The 23,543-nt window shown below is 45.5% G+C and overlaps 1 protein-coding gene and 1 pseudogene across 2 annotated transcripts in view; one reads left to right on the top strand and one right to left on the bottom strand.

Annotated features, from left to right (window-relative positions):
- Positions 1-6,883: 6,883 nt before the first annotated feature.
- GRIN2A (glutamate ionotropic receptor NMDA type subunit 2A) overlaps positions 6,884-23,543 on the bottom strand; it is a 342,689-nt gene continuing 326,029 nt past the window's right edge. The window contains exons 13-15 of one of the 2 annotated variants that reach the window (XM_064478196.1): positions 18,311-18,549; positions 8,654-9,830; positions 6,884-8,003 (exon numbers count right to left, since the gene is read on the bottom strand). In XM_064478196.1, the coding sequence (XP_064334266.1) occupies positions 7,990-8,003; positions 8,654-9,830; positions 18,311-18,549 (1,430 nt within the window). In that variant the 3' untranslated portion in view covers positions 6,884-7,989. Of the gene's footprint in view, positions 9,831-18,310; positions 18,550-23,543 lie in introns of both variants that reach the window. The other variant, XM_010980055.3, reaches the window with a different exon arrangement.
- LOC105089055 (nucleophosmin-like) lies at positions 11,014-12,186 on the top strand (annotated as a pseudogene).

Raw genomic sequence — 23,543 nt, 5'->3', positions numbered from 1 at the left:
AGGAATGTTCTCAGAACTGCAGAAGTGCAAACTCATTGTTTCACGAATGTAGTACGTAAGAGGGATTTATGAGTGATAATCTCAGCTTTGTCTTGTTTGTCTCTATACGCTGCTGACACCTTATTGGAGGAAGTTAATCTGAGAAATGACTCCATTTTCAACAATATGGTTCCTAGCATACTCCCTGGAGAGCTGTGCACTTTGAAATACGGCCCCAGTGAAGAGATACCACTGGCCAAATTGTTCTTTTCAGTGTTCCAGTTTCTGCAAAGCTCAACATCTCTGGGAGAATGCTGTCATGCACTTGGAGATCCAACAACAGGATCTCAAAATAGCTATTAAATAATAATAACCTTTCTGTCTTAAGAGACTTTTTATTGCCAGCCTGAAAGATGTAAAGGGCTAGAGAATTTCCTAGGGGTGAGGATGCTAGGATAATCTTCCATTAGGTTAAACGACCCTCCAGAAGGACTGATTCACATAACCTCCCAGAAAAACATTCCTTCAAACCTCACTCAGTTCCTTCGTCTATGAAATGGTCCTAATGTGCCCCATCTCTTGGTAAATAATGCCGAGAGAGAGAGGTGTCGCTTAGAACATGGGAGTGGGGTTCAAGAAAGGCATCGCTGTTTCTACATTGCCTACACAATGCATTATGTACTATGTCAGGTCGGGCCCCTAGGAACCCTGGCGGAAATATTCCAGTTTGATATTTTCTAATGAGACAAACTGAACAAGCATTCAGTGATTCAGTAGTTATCTTGATGCCAGTGAGCAGGAAAGTATCTCTAAGACAATTTGAAAAAAAGCAGAACAGACCAAGAAGGAAAAATAAAAAACCAAAACCTTAATAGCTGGCCCTTAGTCACAATGACTACCAAAGCTCCTGATCATTTATGCAAAAACCCGATCTCCTATTCCCTGTCACACTTCCGAACCTCATTCTGTCTGCTTGGCAAAGACAACCAACAGAAGGGACGGTCACTTGCAAACAGCATGCCCTTTCTGAAAATGGGCCACAATGTTGAGGAGAGCTTTGATGGGGGTCACAAGGCAATGTGTGTGTGTGTGAGTGTGTTGTGGGCACGCACACGCGACTGCACACGTGTGACAGCAAACTGTTTGCATATGTTGAATGGAATTATCCCTGATGTCTACTAAGAAAAAGAAGAGATATTAGGGAGGGGGTATTTAAGATTAGGCACATGCTAAGTAGAGAAAATAACTCCCCAGGAACCGAAAAAGTAAGTGCTGGGTGCTAGCATACAGGGGAGAGACACAGACAGCATTCAAGTCTCAGAAGGGACCACGAACAGAGGTGGGATCCCGGGAGTTCTCAACATACCCCAAACCGGACGACGAAGGGTAGGACACTGACAAACTTCCTCACCACAGAGGCTGACACTCAATATCTCTTTTTCTGACTTCTATTCTGACCTCCCTGGAGGAGATCAGGCACTTCAAGAATATGCCTAACATTATGGATTTCTTATCAAATGCTTGTGGCTGATGAGGCTGAAACCAACCCGAGTCTCAGCTGCCTTATCTGTAAAATGGGAGCAATCACACTTACATCCTAAGGTTATTTTGAGGATCACATTCTAGGACACGCCTAGAATACAGTCTGCACTCAATGTAGATGTATTTTGATATTTCCAAATTCAGGCGCTGCTGACCCAAGGCATGTCCTTGGGATAAACAGAGAATCCAACGTTCCAGTAACACACAGAATAGGATGGACAGAGGAAAAACAAGCTCCCTCTCCACCCCGCCATCTACCTGATTCATTTTGCCATTTCCTCGTCCCATTTTCTCTCTAGGCACCTGAGAGGCACTCTTTTGCCAGCCACAAAAAAGTAGGCACTTGGGACTTAACAGGAATTCTCTCTACTCCCTTCCCTGATACATTTATACCCTGAACTATCCAAAGTAGTCTTCACAAGTCAAAAACAAAAAGCAAACAGAAAAGGCTTTCAGGAAATAGTCTTTTTACATAACGGTCTATTTTCTAATCCTTTGAGGATTTTTTTTCAACCTTTTCTTGAAACACATTGTCATAAAGCAGAGCTGGAAGGAGGCATGATTTGGGCAAGGGTTGAAGAACTGAGTGGAATCAGATCCAAGCCTGCCTGTGCACAACTGGAGAAGGGCAAGTATGTTCACCTGATCAGATGCTCCTGGGTTTCCTAGGTACTGTCTCTGAAGGTTGAAATAATCTAGGGCGTCTCCGGGAGCAAAAATTATATTCTCTAAAGTTACCTACACGTCTAAGGAAGGGACTGTTGGCTTGTTTGTTTATTTGATCACGGAATCAGATAAATTTTTATGTCCTGACAAAAACTTTATCATTTCCAGTTTTTTCATTCAGTTTGTGTTTGAATCTCATGGGTCCTCGGTTCTCTTTTGCATTAGGGAACTGAATTTCTAGACTGTACACTACGTATGAGAACAGACTAGACCTTCTGTTCCTTTTGCATCTCCCTAATCCCCAGTTGGCCTTAAAAGGAGAGTGGACACTCAGTCAGGTCCCATCAGCAGATCAGTGTCCTTTGTTCGTCCTCGGCTCATGAGAAATGTAACGCGATTATCTCAGAGATCACTGCCAGCTTTCATCTTTGGTTTGAGGTTTTAAATTGTATCCCTTATTGACTCTTCCCAGGGAACAGGTCCCTGAAGAAAGGCTTCTCTGCTCCAGGACACGGAGGCAGGGGGTGTTGGGGGAGCTTAAAGGAAAACCAAAGTCAAAGAAGGATGCGTGGGTCTGTATAAGGCAAGAGGCAAAAACAGCCAGGTCAGTTCTGTGAGGCTCTCTGGCTCGGGTCCCAGCAGTACTCGGGAGAGCACTCTTGAGAGAAACGTAGGAATGATGAGTCAGCCTGGAAAGGGGAACCAAGCTAGGGTTTGGATCAGGGAGTCTCGGGTTCTAGACCTGATTCTGATATTGCCAATCTGACCACCTTATACAGATTACTGCCCCTTTGGAACTTCATTTTTCTCTTAATTTTCCCATCTGCTTTCTCTGTCCCCCAAATCTTGATGTAGTTCTTTAAGTTGTGTTTTTCTAAGACCCTTCTGGTCAGGCATGTTTAGCTGATGCTATACGGAGTACTTCTGAACGCAGGAAGAGTGTGCGTAGGGGAAAAGGAGAAGGAATTTAAATAGGAAATATGCCCTTTGATGGCTTTAATGTGAGCAGAATATATACAGCCCACAACCCTAAACCCAGATATTTTTTAAATAAGGGGCCAAGAACACCAACACGCAAACCCTACTTGGGCTCGGTTATCCTCCCTAGAGCTGAGGTTTGTTTTTTTTTTTTTTTTTTTTTTTGGGAAATAGTGCCCTCTTTACATAAACATCATCCCATCAATAACCAGAATGGGTTTTCCATATGTTAATACCATTATCACCGTTTAGATTTTAACATAAACTTTACATTATATACAATTTTATTTGGATAATCCACTTACGTGGGAATTGTAGAAATCAAGCATGTCTGTTATATACATGTGTACACGCGCATTTGCATTCACAGGGTAAGTGCATTGCATCATCTCCAGTCTCTATCCAGTGGCCGGCTGACCTCACCTGATGCAGCCAGGTACGGACACACGACAGTGTAAAAGGGACTGAGTGGAAAAGGGCAAACCGCCTGTTGGGAGAGCTTCTCAAGCGGGGACCCCACATACCTCTCATGAAAGCACGTGCAACCCTGTTTACCAAGAGAAGACGGGGTATCTGGAAAGGCCTAATTTTGTCTCAAGTGAAAATAAACACTTCTTTTGGAATGAAAATTGCTTTCGTACAGAGCCTTTAACTCATATTAAATATCAACCAATGAGTTTAGCTTTCAACTACTCACTTCTGGGTTTTTTCTTGTTGCTGTTTTTCCTGAAGTCCAGTGATGTCTACTTGAGCTGTGCTTCGTACAAACAGGCTCTATGTCAGAAATAACTCGTGTCTCCCTTTCAAGAATTCACACACAACAGCTATGCACAAAGAAACAGTGCAGGGGTGTGCAGAAAGTTAACGCGGAGATCCGGCTATTCTGAAAGATAAATTTAAGTTTCTCAAACTAGTATTTATTTAGGTCTTAAACCACAAGGGATTTCAGAGAAAGGTATTTATTTATATGACAACTGATTATTAAGGCTGCACTTTTTAGGTTTAAAGGAGATAAATTTTTAATCACCATTTAATTAACACCAACTCTTTTTTTTTTCCCCTCTTTCATTAGCAATTCCATTTGCAAAGAATTCAGGGCATTTGTCATTTCCTGAGAAGGATGCAGAATATTAAACACACATCGGTGGTAGGCATATCAAATAGAATAAACACTGTGCGACTGGCTGTCTGGCTGCCGCGAATCTTTTGACTAATTAACTGCCTTGGCTAGAGTCCCATTTAAGTGAAACTATTTCATTTGTAAACAAGGTGTAATTTTCTTTTTTTTTCCCTCTGAAAAATAAGTGTGAATTGATTTGACTGATTTGGCTGCGACGGGTGAATTTTAATGCGTTCACCAGAAAAGCTAAGTATGAACACTTCTCGGGTACCTTATGAAACAGGCAAGAGAAAACCAGGCATGACCCACAAGACACTGAGTCACGATGCTGGCTCAAAAAAAAAAAAACCAAAGCAGTGAGATTTTCCTGCAAAGGATGGAATAGTAACAAGGAGGGGGATTATAATCCTGCCCTCTCGTGGCAGCTTCCAGGGCAGAAAAGTAGACCCATCAGTGACTTGTCCTCTCAGGGCACTGAAACCAGAAGTGGCCTAGGAACCTGCAGGTTTAAGGACAATGAAACAATTCTCCAGAAACCCACAGGTTGCCCAGAGTAGAACCTGCATCCTAGAAGACTCTCCTCTCACACAGAATATTTTCAGTTGGTTCCGTTTGTGTAGTGTTTCCTATCTGACAACCAGCTGGGTCCTTCTCAAGTGGGAGAAAAGCATGCAGAGGTGATGCATTACCACTACGGATGCCACAGCTCTGACCTGAGTCAGATGAAACTCAGGCACGCCTTCGGGTTCAGAGAGTCTGCAGCCTTGGCATCAATAAAACTGAGGACTCAGAGCTGAGATGTGTCAGGGGAACCCTCTGTGATGGACCCATGGTCCAGGGCTTCCTATTTAATTCTTGTCGCCTCCCGTCCCGCAGGTGCGACTTACTGTTGGATGCCGTCTTCCTGCCGTCTTTCTCCAGAGGCCTGGAATGGCTGGGATAACCTCCGAATAGCTTGTCATCACTGTCTGTCACTTGGAGAGCGACCATCCGATCAATGGCCAATTGTCTAGTGTTTGGGATCATCTCTACTAGGAGTCAGTGAATTTGTGGAGGAGGGCAATTGTGTATTTACTACAGAGCATCCCATTCTAGTTACTTATATTTTAAAAAACACTTCAGCTATTAAAGGAAGTAGGTACCTTTCCCCACTGCATTACTGTTGGCTCCCCCCAAAGCCATACTTCCGTTTCTATACCCAGAGAAGTACGGGGTTAATAGCAGAGCTGATGCTGTTGTTAGGAGAAGGCTTTTGATCTATGGGACCATTCCGAGTGTAATTCCCACTCTCCCTGAGATCTCTTGTCACATTTGGCAGCCCCCTGAGTTTTGAGGACACTGGAGAAAGAGGAGCAGCCTCTATGGATTGGCGACATACCACTGCTCTGTATCCTGGGGAGAGTTTTCAATCCATGTCATGCTAAGACACGCCAGTCTTACGAGGGACTGGAGGCGGTCCTGGCTGAGGGAGTACAGGACTGGGATGCAGTGGAAGGGCAGAGGCAGGAAGTTCTAAAAGACGATATGGTCACAGGTGTGCCTAAGATTAGACGGGGGTGGGGGGGGGGACTATTCCAGGTCCTTCAATCTAAGCTCCTCCATTGTTGGGTCCTGAGGCAGCAAAGGTGCAACGTCCAAGAAATAAAGTGCAACGTTCACGTACATTTGTCTCCAGCACCGAGTCAGCCCCTCCTGCCTTTCCATGTCAGAGACGATGGGAACACTTCCCTCTGCCTCTCGACCCCCCACCCCGAAATTTATGGCAACCACTTTTCATCATTACAGGAATACGGGAGGTCAGGTGCGCTTTCTCCAAGAGGGAGTCACTCAGTGAATCGTTGGGCTCTAAGAGAGTTATTCCTGGTGCCTGCCCACTCGCAGGGAAGCACGACCTGCGAAACGAAACACATCACGACTAAAAGACACAGGAGAACTTTTCAACCTGCGGGTTCTGTCCCCTCCTCCAAGAACCCAGAACAAAAACAGGAGGAAACCAGGAAATGGCTACTTAACATTAGCCTGGGGCTTCCGTAACAGGACACGGAAACAGACCCCCGTCCTCTGTAAAACTGATGGCTCCCCACCCAGGGAGCATTTCAGGGATATTCATGTATTTAAAACACACTAATTGCTAGATTAGAGCTATATAAAATGTTTCATTAGTATTATTTGTGTCCTACTTAATTTTTAAACCGGAAAATTCTCATCTGATGAAGTGTCGTAACGGAACTTCCTTTAATTTTGGGGGGCACATTGCATGTACCAGGCACTGTGCAGAGAATCTTAAATATTCTCCCCCTCCCCCCCAGTTAAAAAAATAGTATCATTTCCTAGCATTTAGACACAGGTTTGGGTAGAGTAGGAATGGGCTAAGGAGGTGACTTCGAAATGACAGGTGCTTTGAGGAATTTTTCATCTCCTCTGTTGGTGCTAGTGAGGCAGTTTGCCTCCAATAGAGTGGCTGTTTCAGAAGAGAGAAATCACTTGTCCCCCTGAAGTTTATCCACAATGCGGAGGATGCTCAGGGTAGGCGTATGAGTGTCTCTCATGTTTTGAAGGCTTTTGATTTGAGGAGGCGGTGGGGGGGGGCGGCGGGGGACCAGTGTGAATTTCAGGACGTTAAGGAAGATAACCCTACAACCGTGCTTGCCTTCAGCAGACAGATGGCTTTGTACCTCTTACAGATCACAGTACACGTACGGCAGATGGCACCTGCCACCGCGTTCACAACGCCGGGAATAGCAACGCACACCTGATTAAACGCCACCATGGCGATTTGGGGACCGAACGCGTGATGGTTACTCCGGGAGGAGGAGGGAAACAGATACTATACAACCCTGAGTCATCACCAGGAGGAGGGGAAACGCAAACTTACATACACAGGAGTCTTCGGGATAAACTACAATGGCCGCTGTGTCATAGACAGGAGATCCACACTTAAGGTACTGAAGACATACATGTGTGAATTTATGCAGCTCTGAACAAGACCATCGAAGCCAAGGGTGAGAAGGTGTCTGTGAAATACACAAATCGACATCCAAAGATATTCTTGTAGCTCTCTGACTGAGGGCCCTTCTGGCCGTTTACTCCAGAGGTGTCTCGGAAATGGACTAGCATGAGTGAAGCACGGTTACCACGAACACACTGATTTGCTATTCTTTGGGGGAGCCTGGAGTTCTGGGATTGGGCCTGGGCTGTGATGGAAGGCATAACAATAAAGCTGAAACGGTTGTAAAGCCAAACTTCCTAATCTCTTGCACAGTCAATCTCACTACGGTGCGGATGCATTCTTGCTTTATTTTGTCTGTGTCAGATTTACATGCATACCATATTGCTTATTCTGTATTAGAGAAACCGTTAGGCGTTTCTGATGAGGAGATCCCATGGTGGCCTGGTCTTCATGGAATATGGAATATAGGAAATCATAACATCGCCACTGGCATCCAATGCGTCATTATTGCCAACATACCTAGCAGGCACGTCCAGGAGACTTGCCCTTTTATTGATTGGCTTTTGGTTAAGGACTCACCTATCCGGTATCTGCTGTGCTCAGCACACACCTCACAAGATTCCTTGAGTGGAAGACTATGGCCTGGAGCCATGTGCAAAAGAAACCAACGGAAAAAAAAATACCTTCCTAAATCCTCTTCCTCTTTGCAGGGCACTACTGGACATCCAACATCTACCCTCCGGAACGTTGGCCATTACGTATGTTTCCCTATAGATAAAACATTAATGGAAGGTTTTAAACATCAGATTCAATACTAGGCATTTTCTTGTACACGCGTCTATTGCTGCAGGAATTTAAAACCCTGGGGCCAGAGTACATATTATTCTTAGTTGCAGCATAAGGCATAACATGCTCCGATATATACACATCGTTGTGGCCTCTACTGTCCCTGGAACAGTAGGATGCCGTCGACCTCAGGGACGATCGGAGATAGCTGTCATTCGCTGCCTGGGACGGCAACGAGTGTTTATAAGGGTCCGAGGGGCACCTCCCAATAACCAAGCGCTGGTCGTCCCCATAGGAGTGGAGGAAAGGGTTATCGGAGGCGTGGTCCGGCAAGAGGGACTTGCTCCGTTTGCTGACCTCCAGACCCTGGGGGACAAGGGAGCCTTTGTTCCCCAAGAGTCTGCTTGAGGGGACACTACAGAGACTCCCGTACAAGTTTCCCTCCAGAAGCCGTTCCCTGTCCTTGAGGCTTATGCTCCGGGAGGGCCTGCCAAGGTCTAGCTCCCTAGGTTTGTCGACAATGTTATCGTAGGAATGCTGACGGCTAATCCTTAGCTTGTTCTTTTGGAACTGGAGGGCGCTGCTCTGAGCCCAGTCCTGCTGGTAGACCTCCTCCTGGGTGGCGGGGTTACCTGTCTCCTGGAGCATCTGGTCTTCATCGATGTCGTAGAGGTTCCCCATCCGCAGGCAGGCATCGCACTTGAAGGGAGACCTCATGGTGAAGTGGCCCGAGTAGGCGGGCAGGTTGGACAGGCAGCTCCGGCAGTGTGTGGAGGTCTGCCGGTAGCGGTCGCTGCCCTCGCTGTGAGGGGAGCTCTTGTCTTTCAAGGTGAAGTGCTTGGAGTAGAGTTTATACTGGTCGTTGTTGGGGAGCCCATCTTCATTGTGCAGGGGGTTCCTGTTCATCGGCAGCGTGGAGTCCCCCTTGCGGAAGCTTTCGCTGTGGTCCTGGTAGGGGTCTGGGAAGTCCACGTTCTCGGGAAGGGCCAGGTTTTCGACAAACTGGGGAGGATCGAGGTGGAAGCTGGGCTCCTTCTCGCCATCGATGGTGTAGATTTTGTCCCTGGGGGAGCTCGCTTTGGTTTTCAGGTAGGAGCGCTCGACCTCGCTGCAGTCCTTGGGGTATTTGGAGGCCATCGACCTTTTGAAGTTGTCCTTGGCTTTGTGGTTCTTACTGTTGTCAGGCTCCCGGTGGCAGGTGGCCCGGCTTGAAGTTTCTGAGATGTCCGAGTGGGCCACCTCTTCTGGAAGGTACCGAGGACTCTTTAGGGAGTGGGTCCTGTTCTCCACTGTTCCCTCATCTCTCTGGGAGACTGGGTTCTGGTTGAGCGAATCTTGGCGTAGAGAATCCATGGATTTCTTCCAAAGCTGCCGGGGCCTGGAGTTCCCTTTGGATTCCGTGCTCACGGCCACCTCTACCGTGTTAGGGTTGGACTCGTTGAGGGTCAGTGGGTGCTGTCCCTGGAACACGTAGTTATTGAGGTTATCTTTGTGCCTGTTGGCCACAAAGGTTTGGAGTTCATTCATGTTGTCCCCAAAAATGCTGTCTTTCCCCTGAAAGGACCTGTTGTCTGAGTAGATCAGATTTCCCTTATCCGAAACCATGTCCATGATGAGGGAGCCTCTTTGGATGAAGTCAGCAGCTCTTTTGGGGGAATCCATCCTTGAGGAGTTCACGTTGGACATGTTGGAAATGTTTTTGGCTGATCGAAGGAGTTTTAACATGTTGCTCTGGGACCCGGTCAGATTGAAGTCCGGAGACTTCTTCTTTTCCTCAATGTGCACTCCGTGAATGCAGCTGTAAATGCCCTGTGGGGAGTAACACAAAACACTGTCAGCTGCAGCTGGGCATGAACCCACTTCACACTTGAGCTTGACCTGCAAAGGGGAGCCATGTCCTTCTTGTAGGAGCCCTGGAGGAACAGTGAAATCCAATCTGAATCCTGACAATGTTTCTGAAATGTATGAGGCCAGTGATGAAGTGTCAGGCTGATCTTGTCTCTCTGATCCAAGAGCATCTGACACTTTTGCAAATAGTCACACGTGGAGTTTGAGAAAAAATATCACCTAACCCTCATACAACTGTAAGGATCACAGGACCTTCAAATTGTCACATAAGTATTCAATTGGCCTTCCCAACACCTGGGTCACCAACTCATACTTTTATTAAAGCCTCCCAGGACCATCTTTGGACTTTGGATACCAGAGAGTCAGTTATTGGCAAACTAACTCAGCATAAAAGGACCACCTTTTGGGGAATTACGCCTACCCACACACTGAAGCTATCAATCAAGGCATGAGACCCAGTATTTATCTGAAGAAAATGAAAATTCTAATTCAAAAAGATATATGCCTCCCAATGTTCATTGCTGCATTATTTACAGTAGCCAGGATAGGGATGCAACTGAAGAGTCCATCATGAGATAAACAGAAAAGAAGATGTGGTATACACACAAACACACAGTGGAATATTACTCAGCCCTAAAAATAGAATGAAATCTTATAATTTGTGACAACATGGATAGACCTAGAGGGTGCTATGCTATGTAAGATAAGTCAGACAGAGAAAGACAAATACCATCTGATTTCACTTATATGTGAAATCTAAAAAACAAAACAAATGAACAAACATAACAAAACAAAAGAAGACTCATAGAAAACAAACTGGTAGTTGCAGACGGGAGGGGGTTAGACGGATGGGAGAAATAGGTAAAGAGCATTAAGAGGTAAAAACTTCCAGTTATAAGATACAATGTACAGTTTAGGAAATAGAGTTGATAACACTCTAATAACTTTGTGTGGTGACAGATGGTAACTACACTTATTGTGGTGATTATTTCATAGTGTATAAAAATATTGAATCTCTCAATATACCCAAAGTATAATATTGTAAGTCAATTATACTTCAATTTAAAAAAGTAGAACACCCTGGTGTGATTCTGTCCTGCGCGGCTGTTCTCCGGAACAGTGGTGGTTTATCTCCATCCATCTTCTCTCCACCTAAGTGCGTGCCACCAACTCATGGAAGATTTGATGGACATGGACATGAGCCCCCTGAGGCCTCAGAACTACCTTTTCAGTTATGAACTAAAGGCCAAACAAAGATGATCACTTTAAGGTGGATAATGATGAAAATGCGCACCAATTATCTTTAAGAACGGTCAGTTTAGGGGCTGGTGCAAAGGATGAATTGCACATTGTTGAAGCAAAGGCAATGAATTATGAAGGCAGTCCAATTAAAGTAACACTGGTGACTTTGAAAATGTCTTACAGCCAACAGTTTCTCTTGGGGGCTTTGAAATAACACCACCTGTGGTCTTACGGCTGAAGTGTGGTTCAGGGCCTGTGCATATTAGTAGCTGTGGAGGAAGATGCAGAGTCAGAAGATGAAGAGGAGGAGGATGTGAAACTCCTAAGTATATCTGGAAAGCACTCTGCCCCTGGGAGTGGTAGCAAGTTTCCACAGAAAAAAGTAAAACTTGCTGCTGATGAAGATGATGATGATGATGATGATGATTTTGATGATGAGGAAGATGAAGAAAAAGCTCCAGTAAAGAAATCTATACAAGATACTCCAGCCAAAAACACACAAAAATCAAACCAGAATGGAAAAGACTCAAAACCATCAACCCCAAGATCAAAAGGTCAAGAATCCTTCAAAAAAAAAAAAAAAAAACAGGAAAAAACTCCTAAAACACCAAAAGGACCTAGTTCTGTAGAAGACATTAAAGCAAAAATGCAAGTAAGTATAAAAAAAGGTGGTTCTCTTCCCAAAGTGGAAGCCAAGTTCATCAATTATGTGAAGAATTGTTTCTGGATGACTGACCAAGAGGCTATTCAAGATCTCTGGCAGGGGAGGAAGTCTCTTTAAGAAAATAGTTTGAACAGTTTGTTAAATTTTTCCGTCTTATTTCATTTCTGTAACAGTTGATACCTGGCTGTCCTTTTTCTAACGCAGAGTGAGAACTTTCCCTACCGTGTTTGATGAATGTTGTTCAGGTCTCCTTGCCAAGAATGTGTTGTCCAAAATGCCTGTTTAGTTTTTAAAGATGGAACTCCACCCTTTGCTTGGTTTTAAGTATGTATGGAATGTTATGATAGGACATAGTAGTAGTGGTGGTCAGACAAACGGAAATGGTGGGGAGACAAAAATATACATGTGAAATAAACTATTTTTTAAAAAATGTGGAACAGTCTCTTCCCTGCCCCCACACACAAAAAAGAAGACATGAGACCCACATGTGGTCAACCATTCATTTTTGGAGGGACAGACACAGATGGTGGGACACAGAGACCTGGTAGAGTTTGAACCCCTGGAGCTCCCTTCTTGGACTCCTCACTTAACCACCTATATTATATCTTCTTTGTGCTTGTGTTTGGAGAGTTTGGTCAGCATAGTTAAAAGTCCGTTTTAGTTTCTAGGAAGAGTGGAGACTCCTGGTGACACAGGGATGCTGCATTTAGATCCATCCAGGGAACCGAGTGACTCAGTAAGCATCCCATCCATAGGTCTCTCGTTTTCCACTCCACCTTGTTCCTTTGTTAAAAATAGCTGTTTACTTTTGCTTAAAAGTAACTCAGAGGAAGACTGTTCTACAATAGTCGGTGAAAGAGTGCCAGCGGCCTTGTGACTTGTGCCCCTCCCTTCCCCATTCCTGCCCCCAGATTTTGACTGTGGCGCCCAAAGGGAACAATCAGATCCAGGCTGCAGGATGTGACCTGGTCCTCCCCAGACTGACAGGGATCCGGCCCAAGAAGGGGCTTGTAAAATGGACATGGTAGCTCCTGCTAACTTTGGCATAAACTAGTGGGAAGTATATGTGAGGAAGTGTGGACAGCATCTCCATCGGGTCCCCACTGTGGGGACACGCTGAACCTGCAGGGATGCTCACATAACTGTGACAGCCTCAGCCCGTGTGCACTGCTGCATTTTCCTGTGGTTTTCTAGAGACAGTCTCCCTTCCTTCAAGGAACAGTAAACAGAAAAGCCTACTAGCTGTGCATTTGAGCATCTCTTTCTCTGACCGTCTCAGCCACAGGCTGCAGGGTGAAGGCTCTCCAAGACCAAGGCCCTAGCATCATACCCTTCCTACCTTCCTGCAGTCTTCCCTCTAGTCTCCATCCCTTCCCCGCCAAAAAGCAATGTCTCCTCATTGCTTCCAGGGTTGCTGGACATCGAAATCATGCAATACATACACCATGTATTTCACATAGCACAGTGCGTCCGAACCTTTTATGCTAACGTATGCCTTCCCTGCCCAGTTTAGTAATGTAATAATCTCCTACCGTGACCGAGAGGGCTTCTGCTACCATGGGTAAAACTCAGTGTGTCTCCTACGTGTCTGAATCAGCCATGATCGGTGCCTTGTCTTCCTATTGTTAGTACTATGGAAACATTAGTCCTTAAATGGTTTTTCTAACTTTGCAATTTGGTTTTAATGAGATCCCCTTATTAAAGAGATTTTGAGAACGAGAGATTTTGAGACCTTCCCTCCACCCTTCGCCGTCAGAGCAGTGTGCTCCCGCCTGCCCGGCTGAGCTGGTTGTGTCTGTATTTGCAGGAGGCCCACAGAAGTGGTCGGGCTGCCGAGCTATGTGTCAGGAGCTGGGACGATGGCTGCTGACTGCTTTTCCTCATCCCTGGTTTCCCCTGGGACTCACAGGACACACCTAAGGCAGTTCCCAGGTACTGACCTGCCTGGGGGAGCCTTGGGAAGGAGTCAACGTGAGGGACCCAGCCCGTACCCCCGTTTTGGATGGTCTGGATGACAGCGTTCTCCAGCTAAGCTGACTCACCTTCCAGATGGGCTGATGAGGAGGTGGGGTGCATATTACAGAAGGATGGGAAGAGCCAGAGACCTGGAACCCACTGGAAATGAACACACTTCCATCCTTTATTAGCTCTGTGACTTTGGATAAGCCACTACACCCTCTTTGAGCCTCAAGTTCCACATCTGTAAAATGGGAATCCTACACTTTAAGGTGGATGTGAGGGTGAGATTTGAGAATGCAAGCAATGCACCCTACGCAGAACAGGCTTCGCAAACATGAGCGGGAGAGCTGCTCGGTCACCCCGATGTGCCCTTCTCACTCGTCCCCTCCCCTCTCTCTCCTTTTTCACTAGCACAAGCTCACAGTGCCCATTTGGTTGATGCTGGAGGAAATGCATGCTACTCTTTGCTACTGAAAATGTACTGCAGCTTTCTGGTTAGATAAGCTGGCCAGACCCTCCCTGGGGAGCCACGTTCCTGGGCCGGAGCTCCGTTCTTCCCTGCAGAGGTCTCTCTCTCTTTTCTCCCCTCTATTATTCATAGATTCCAGTTTCCTTTCATGAGTCGTGGAAATGAGATGCCCTCTCAGCCCCACAGCGGGCTGGGAAGAAATTAGCCTTGACAACTCGACGTGCTGTTCCAATTTGCTCTGCTCCCCTCCCACCCTCATCCCAGAGGGGCTCTGACCTCTCAGAACATTCTCGATGGGGCCTGAGCTCCACTGTTGGTTCCTTACCGCCTGGGCCTGATCCCCGAAGTGTCTGCTATGGTCCACATGTTTCTGTCTCCACCCACCCCCAATTCGTATGTTGTGACCCCAGCCCCCAAAGGTGATGGAATTAGCAGTAGTGAGCTGCTTAGGCCGTGAGGTCCAAGGTGGTGAGGTCCAAGCAGCCCGCATGAATGGGATGAGTGCTCTCATAAAAGAGACCCTACAGGGCTCCCTCATCTCCTCCACACAAGGAGAGGCTGCGAGCCGGAAGAGGGTCCTCCCCCGACCACGCTGCCTCCCTGATCTCGGACTTCCGGCCTCCAGAACTACGTGCCATTCATTTCTGTTGTCGATAAAGCCACCTGGCCTGTGGTCTTTTGTTACAGCAGCAGCCTGGACGGATGAAGGAGGGATCTGACTTCTATCTATGGGTCCTGATGGTGGTTGCCACACTCTCCTCTGAGCACATGGGGAAGGTGGCATGGTCTCCGTCTCCCTGCTCTCTGGCTTTGCTACGTCTCCCATTCCTCATGTCTCAGGAGACAACTGAGTGGTTCTTTTTGTTGGTGGCAGTGAATATTTTTTTCAACATGAGAGGGACAGCATTTTGGAGACAAAACAAAAGTTAAGAGTGCCCCACAGAGGGATGTTTGTCAGTCGCAACAGACCAAAGCCACAGCTGCAGGAGAAGCTTGGTTCTAATGTCAGATAAATGCCTCTGAGCTCCAGCCTCCAGCCTTGGCTGTGCCAGGAGGGCAGGTGTCTCAGGCTTGTATTTGTGTCTCATTATTCAGGAGCTTCCCGAGGGACGCTGAGCCCATGAGGTGGGCTGTGTGTGCCTGCTACGTGGCCATAGTTTTAGGGGTCATGGCTGGATGTTCAATGTGCTAACAGGAGAACTGGGCAGGAAGAGACCTGCCTTATGTGCAGAAAAATCTGCCTTGAGATAGGAGGGAGTTTCAGAGCATCCTGGACCAACACCCCTTAGACAAAGAACTTAAACACTGAAATTAAAGTATGAGACTCAGCCCGGCATAAACATAAGTTCCCCCTTTTATGCCTTTTTTTTTTTTTTGCCAGAGATCCTGGCTCTCTGAAACAGAGAAGTGTCCTATTGTTTCAAGGAAACATAAGGTGAAGCCAAAAGGGTCCCATTCTAACCTTCTGGGCCTCAGTTTCTCCATCCAAAGGATGGGTGTGATCATATCACCCTCACAGGGGTTTGTGAGGATCAGAGAAACATCCCTGGCCCAGGCCCTTCTTCCCACGCCAGGCAAAATTCATTGTGTCCTTGGGATCTTGCATTTGTATGAAAGTAGATTCTCTGCTTGGGGATTTCCCACTGAAACTTTTGTGCAAGAAAATGGTTGTGTGTGCACAATGCAGACCCTTCAGTTTTGTGTGTCCTCTGTGCTGTGTAAGTACTCATGGAAGGTGGCCCACGTGTGATGTGCACATAAGACAAGCTGCAGAGGCATGTGGTGGCCCTTGACCAGAAAGGGGGGCACATTTTTTAGCAAGACAGAAGCCCTACTATGCACAAGATCAGGGCTCAAACCATTCTGAGTTCCCCTAATAAATAAGAGAATGGGAAAGTGTATTAAGTATGAGGTCTTCCTCCGCACACGTATCAGGCTGCACTTACTTCACAAACAAATACTATCTGGGGAGAAAGGAGGGGCCAGTTGCTCAAGTAGGGCTTCCTGCAGCCTTTAAGGATATAGGAGTGATGGTGGCCAGGGGTTCCCAAAGGGCACAGAAGTCCCTGCAGTGCTCCCATGGGACATGAGGGTCCTCTCTCCCCTAGGGAAGGGGAGACAGAAGTGCGAGGTCCAGCTTGTCGAGGCACGACCCAGCGATGCTGTGCCCAGGTCCCCCTGCACTCCCGCCCTGCAGGATGCTTGGAACCAGAGTGAGGGGTTTAGTCCATTTCTCATAATGACAGTCCCTAATGGTATCTCAGACAGAGGAAATGCTCTTCCCGAAGCAAGCAGGATTTACCAGGAAAGGCAACACTGTGTGTTTGCTCATGGTAATCCCAGAATCATTTGGGTACGGAAAGCCTTTAGTAACTGGCGGGGAGAATTAGCTTCAAGTTGGCTTAATACCTACCTATACGCATGCATGTTAATTTTAAGCAATCTGCGTGTTTAGACGCCATCAAACTAATTAGGAAATAAGGATTTGCATAGAACCCAGGTTTAGAGTGCCCCTGAACGGAGAAAATAAACCCTCCTGACTAAGCCCAGGAGTACCTTCTGGATCTCTTACCACCACCAAATGCCAAGAATGCACAAATTCCTTTTTAAATGATTATTCTGTCTTCCCAGTAAACATTGGCATATAAAGCTAGGTGTTACTAACCAAATATTTTTCATAATATTTCAAATCCTAATTCATTAAACTCTTTCCAGTGTAAAAAAAATTAGGGGGAGCAGAGCTCAGTGGTAGAGCACATGCTTAACATGCATGAGGTCATGGGTTCGATCCCCAGCACCTCCATTAGAGGGGGGAAAAGCAAAAAAAAAAAAAAAAAAAAAAGAAAAGTAAATGAGAAGTAGGGAAGACTTTTTTTAAGAGTAAAAAAATTCTAGGGTGAGTAAATGGGAGAAATGGGTAGATAAATGGATAGAGGGACGGATGGATGGATGGATGGATAGATGACTGACTGACTGATTGAGAAGTAGACAGGTAATGTTTACTGTGTTAGAAGATGAGTGAATGATATGTATGTATGTGCTTTTATTGTGATGCAAGAAAGGGACTCGCTTGCTTTGAACAGGTAAACACATATGACATGAGTCGTGTGCACATGCACGTTGTGTGGCCCCATCTGTATCACATCGCTCGTGTTGCCTGTACTCGATGTCTGTTGCTTGTGTAAGAGGGTAGCCTCCGGATTTAACTACACCTAGAGTCAAATCCTGGCGCCACCAAGGCCACGCGGCTTTGGGTACTTCCTCTCATCTCAGCCCTTTGATTCCGCCATCTGCGACCTGGGTCAGCATCAGTACCTGCCCGTGTTTCACTGCAGGCTCTGTTGCATCACACACGCTCCTGTGATTTGGTAGATGCACACACACACACACACACACACACACACACACACACACACAACATGGCTTTGCATGTAGGTTCCGTTTTGTCACATGTGGTCTGTTGGAATGCATGCAAACATCGTGACCTCCTGCACAGGAATTGTAATGGCGTGTAGCAAATCTGGGGGCTTGTGAGGGAGGCCACAGACTGGCTGTGTTTGGCCCAGATGGTGTTTTGATGTTTTTCTGTTTTTCAATGGAATTAGTTACGAATATTTAAAAATGGAAAGGTTTCATATATAACCAGGTGACCAATTTCTCTTTTGCAAACTGGAGGACCTGATAAGACTGCATGCCCTGCAGTCTTTATGCCGGCACCCCTCTAAGAGGATACTCAGCAGGAGCTGAGGACGGCTGCCCCCTTTAGGTGTGGAGGGTATTACGCAATGCGTCACGGTCCTCAGCATCCTCCACCGTTCCCTTGACACCCAGGTTCAGCTGCTGGTTTTCATTTCACCTGTGCTACTTCCCTCCCGCCCGGTCTGCCTTACCCATCCCCCCTCCCTCTCTGGCTCGCACAGTCATCTGGCTTAGGAACACACAGAATCTGGCTGCCCTTCCAACAAGTCCAGGAAGGGGTGAGGAGTGAGGGGAGGATGTGCAGCCCCTTTCCCCCCTCCAGGAGTCAAGAATCCCTGACTCTCTGAGAGCCCCATGCTTTTCTGGACCTGCACGCCACAGAGGGAAGCGTCTGCCCGGGGTACTGACCCTGCTGATGGAGAAGAGCAGGCCTGGCCGGTCGGAGCACACGCCCGTGAAGCAGAAGCGCAGCTTCCAGTAGAAGAGGTGCTCCCAGATGAAGGTGATGAGGCTGAGGGCCATGGCGGCTGCCAGCATGTAGAAGACGCCCGCCATGTTGTCAACGTCCAGCTGGCTGCTCATCACCTCGTTCTTCTCGTTGTGGCAGATCCCCGTGAGCCACAGGGTCTCCAGCTCCTCCATCTCACCTGGACAGGAGACAAGAGCCACAGGCAGTGAGGGGCGGGGCAGGCACGGGGGGGGGGGAGGCGGATGCCCCCGTGTTCGGTGCCACCTCGAGGCAAGTGGACTGGTCTGCGTGCACTCCCTTGCTGGGTGAAGATGAGGATAACAGTATTACGCAGGATCGGAGGATGAGATGAGATCATGGGTAGGGAGAAGTTGGCACATCCCTGGTTTTCTTTTTTTGGTCATAATTATTATGTTCTTCTCACCCTGCTTTCCTCTATCCCCACCCCCAACATCTACCCAAGCCTAGAACTGGACACGGGATAAACTGGCAGCAGGTTATTTAGAAAGACTCACATTCCAATTATGACTTCATCATTTACTAGCTGTGTGACTTCAGAGCCACAGTTACCCAGTCTGTGAAATGGATATAATGATAGTGTATACTTCCCTGAGTTCTAGGGAGGACACATGCACATTTCCTAAATGCAGTGCCTGGCTCATGCTGAGTTCTCCTAAGTAAGAGCCGTTGTGAAGGAAGTGCCTAGCAAAGTGCCTGGTACACGGTCGTTTTCAAATATACTAGCTGCTTCTTTCCTCTTCCTTTAGAACATTCAGGATTACTCCTAAAAGTCACCTCAAACAGTGCACTTAGGGCACAAAGTGTTCATTGGAAAGAAATGTCCCCATTGGCTCCGAATGGCCCCTTGCAAACTAAATACCTCCCCACTTCGGCAGGCAATTAAAGAAGCAGGTGGATTTTCAATGGGGAAAAAAAAGTAGGCATGGTTGGTGTTATTTTGTCTCTCTTTTACATGCATTCTATCCAGTTGCCATTTAAGAGGAAATTCTTTGGTCTAAATGTCTAGCAATTATGCTGTCTAGCAATTCACTGAACTACAGCACTTAGAGTATGATTCAGCCTTTAACAATTATCCTTCAAGAACAGTGAAAATCAAGAAAAATGCAGATAACGTTAAATGAATAGTGTGACTACACTGTACACACATATAATCTCTAAGATGATATAAAGGATAGAGGTATGGGATTAAGAGATAGAAACCACTATGTATAAAATATATGAAAACAAGGCTATACTGCACATCACAGGGAAATACAGACATTATTTTGTAGTAACTTTAAGCAGAGTGTGATCTATAAAAGTATTGAATCTCAATGTTGTACACCTTAAACGAATATAACATTGTACTCCAACTATACTTCAACTATACTCAAGATGTTTGATTTTCTTTTGAAGAGATTAATCATAATTATTGCTTTCACACTGCTCTCTTTTTTCAGTTATGTGAAATTTGGGTGTATTTCTTTTGATTTGTTGTCACTCTTGAATGATTTGGCTGGACATAGAAATTTAAGGTGACAATTATTTTTCCTTGACCTTTTGAAGATGTGATTAAGTGTCCTTCCGATCTAGATTGTAATTGTTGAGAAGTCAGCTCATAATCTATTTGCCATTACTGTGCAATCTATTTTTTTTCTAATCGCTTTTGAGAATTTCGTTTTGTCTCTGGTGTGGGATCTAGGTGTGGACCCCACCTAGGTTTGTTCTTCTCTGGACTCAGTGTGACTTTTTTCAACCTGATAACTCGTAACTTTAATTCTGGAAAAATTTCACCCATTGTTGCTTTGACTATTAACTCTCCTCATCTTATTAAATTAATAGACTTCATTTTTTAGAATAGTTTTAGATTTAGAGAAAAACTGAGCAGAAAGTACAGAGAGTTCCCATATACTCCCTCTTCCCGTATCCCTTAGTTTTCCCTACTAACATCTGGCACTGGTGTGGTATATTTTTATAATTTATGAACCAAAGACATTATTATTAACTAAAGCCCATCGTTGACATTAGGGTTCAATCTTTGTGCTGTACAGTCCTGTGCAGCGTTTTGCCAATGCTTAATGTCATGTGTCCACCGTTACAGTATCATACAGAATAGTTTCACTGCCCTAAAAATCCCCCGTGCTCCAACTCTTTATTCCTCCCCACCCTGCATGCCAACCCCTGGCAACCACTGACCTTTTAACTGTCTCTATAGTTTTGCCTTTTCCAGAACATCATATAGCTGGGAACATATAGTCTATAGCCTATTCAGACAGACTACTTTCTCTTAACAAGATGCATTTAAGGTTCCTCTGTATTTTTCCATGGCTTGCTAGATCTTTTCCTTTTATCACTGAACCATATTCCATTGCATGGATGTGTGTTTTGTTTACCCATTCACCTACTGAAGGACAGCACGGTTGCTTCCACCATGGGGTAATTATGACTAAAGCGTCTATAAACATTCATGTGCAGGTTTTTGTGCAGATGTAAGTTTTTGGCTCATTTGGGCAAGCACCTAGGGGCATCATTGCTGGATTGTGTGATAAGCCTGTGTTTAACCTGTAGGAACATGCCAACAGTCTTCCAAAGTGACTGTACCATTTTACATTTTCACCAGCAAAGAACGAGGTTCCTGTTCATATGACACAGCCTCACCAGCACTGGTTAGTGTGGTTAGTGCTTTGGATTTTGACCATTCCAATCAGGTGTGTACTGGTATCATGTTTTCATTTCCCTAATGACACATGATAATCCTGTCTTGTTTTTTCCTTCTGAAAATTTTGTTAAAAATATTCTAGACCTTCTCATTCTATCCTCTAGGTTATTAACCTTGTTTTCATATTTTCCATTCCTTTATTGTTCTGCCCTGTAGTTATATGAGTCCCACAGATCTATTTTCCAGCTCATTTATTCCTTCATTAGTAATATTTGGCTTTATGTTTTAATTTTTAATCTATTTTAATTGTGACATTCATCTGGCTCTTTTAAAATTCTACTTTTTTAAAATCATAAATCATTACACTCTTCTGTTATAATTTTTAAAACTTTTATACATTTAATAATTTCAAACCTCCAGTCTCTCTGATTACTCTCAGCCCTGCACCCTCTCCCTGCTATCTTAGTTCTTGGGATTCTCATTCTTCTGTTTGCTGCGTGTGCTGACTCTCATGGTGGATCACTTCCTTGTGATATTTGTAACTTTTGATTATGAGCTAATCTTCAGCAGAGCTATTTGCACCCCCCCCCCCAAACCTCCTGGAACTCCCAAGCATACTGAGCTACAGAAACGTCCCTACAGAGAGGTTCTGGGCTTATTTCTGCCATGGCTCCAGGGGCTTTCAATGTACCAGTTTTTGTATAAAATAAATTTTACTATCATTACTGCACCATTTAAGTAATATACGTTTAGACCTCCATGCTCATTTGGGTTTTAATTTCCCACTCAGCTTCAAACGAACGGCAAGCTCCTTATACTTCCTTTGTGTTGATGGACAGATTTTTCTAATCTCCTTTTCATGTCCTCATTGACTATCTACAGCAGATTTATGCAGTGGTATCATTTTCCTCTCTCCTTGCACAGTTTAGGGGCCCCATGTGGATGTTAAAGCCCCAGGCTCCAGCCCTACTGCCTCCATTCCCATAGGAACCTCAGCTGAAACACACCACGAGAATATCCCAGTCCCCTCTGTTTCTGGCACCTAAGGATTTCTTGGTTGTGCGTTGTGCATGCACGTGTGTGCATACACGCCTATAATCCTGTATTTGTATGTGTTTGTAGCATGAAGGGGTCCCACAGTCTAGTTTTCCATTGTACCACCGCCATATATATATGTATAACTTTTTTAATCACAATTTTTTATAAGTGTACATGATTATGGAGGAAAAAAATAGAAAACACATCCTCTTATAAATTCTTCACCCACAAGGAAGGGTGCTAGTACAAGCAGAGAGATGAGAAGGGATATCTTGATTTCAATTCCTTTCCTTTCAACAGCCTTCAGTGCTTTCACGCAGTCACAAATGTCATGCGACACTCGGTAATTTTATCTCACTACCCACCCAACACCACCATTAACTCGTCCAAAGTCCTCTGCCCACCATGTACTTTAAGATTTGCATTATTGCTTCCTCCTGTCCCCCAAACATCAATGCCATCCCTTCGAAAATACTACGTGCTGTTGACTTTCTCCCTCCTTTTGGAGTTGGCGAGGTCTCAAAAACGGGTCTTCTCACCATGATTTGCCAAATTCCCAGCACGTCTTACTTTTGGTGTTGTCCCAAAGACAGCCAGCTTTGTATGCCTGTAACAGGGTCAGTCTCACTAGAAGTAACATCATTTTGATCCTTTTCAGGATGTAAATACAAGGATTTTTTTTCCTCTGCCCTTTGCCCAAACATCTTTCTCTGAAGTAGGTCAACTTGGTAAACCAGACCCACATCCCGAAAGGAGAACAAACGCACATTTCTCAATACCAGTTACAACCTGTTCCAATCATTTCCTGGTCATTCATTTCCTGCCTTGTGGCCTTCTCCTACTTGGGCACTGAACTGTAGTTCAAATGCTTTCTAATTTCGTTTTTAATTTACTCAAGCATATTGTAATTTCCTTGCGGGAGATCAGGGACTATGTTTCATGATTTTGATATTTCTCAGGGCCTGCGGCATGTAGTAAGCATTGGATCTATATTTTCTGTTTCTGTTTCTTTCCTTACATCTCCAGGCTTAAATCGGGCAGCATTGCAGAAAATGGTCAGATCTGTTGGGTGAGTTTTTCTGCCGCATAAATAGAGGAAATGCAGAGCAAAAGGGAACTTGCAGGGGGCTTGAGCGTAAAAGGCTGAGAAGTATGAACGTCTTTAGCTAGGGTTAAGCAGCAAATGTCGTTTGGAATAATGTTCATTCCATGTCAGTTTCTCCCATTACAAACAGGCCATGATCTTTGTCAATGTGATCTTAGGAGCTGGAGCCAGTAAAGGGGACAATTAAACGTCTTTCCTGAAGCAGACTTACTCTTGCTGGGAAGACAAAAGCTAAAGGTTCTCTGGGAAGCCGAGGGAGCCTGGACAGCTTTGGGTTTGCAGCCAGGGCTGTGCTGTCTTCTTCTCGCACCTGAGAGAGCTGGTCCTGCATAATGCTGAAAGATCTCTCCCTCTCTGTTTATACCTCTAA

Source organism: Camelus dromedarius, chromosome 24, assembly GCF_036321535.1.
Source record: "Camelus dromedarius isolate mCamDro1 chromosome 24, mCamDro1.pat, whole genome shotgun sequence".
NCBI lineage: Eukaryota > Metazoa > Chordata > Mammalia > Artiodactyla > Camelidae > Camelus > Camelus dromedarius.
Note: the sequence above shows the minus strand (reverse complement) of the source record. Positions and strands in the feature narration are given on the sequence as shown.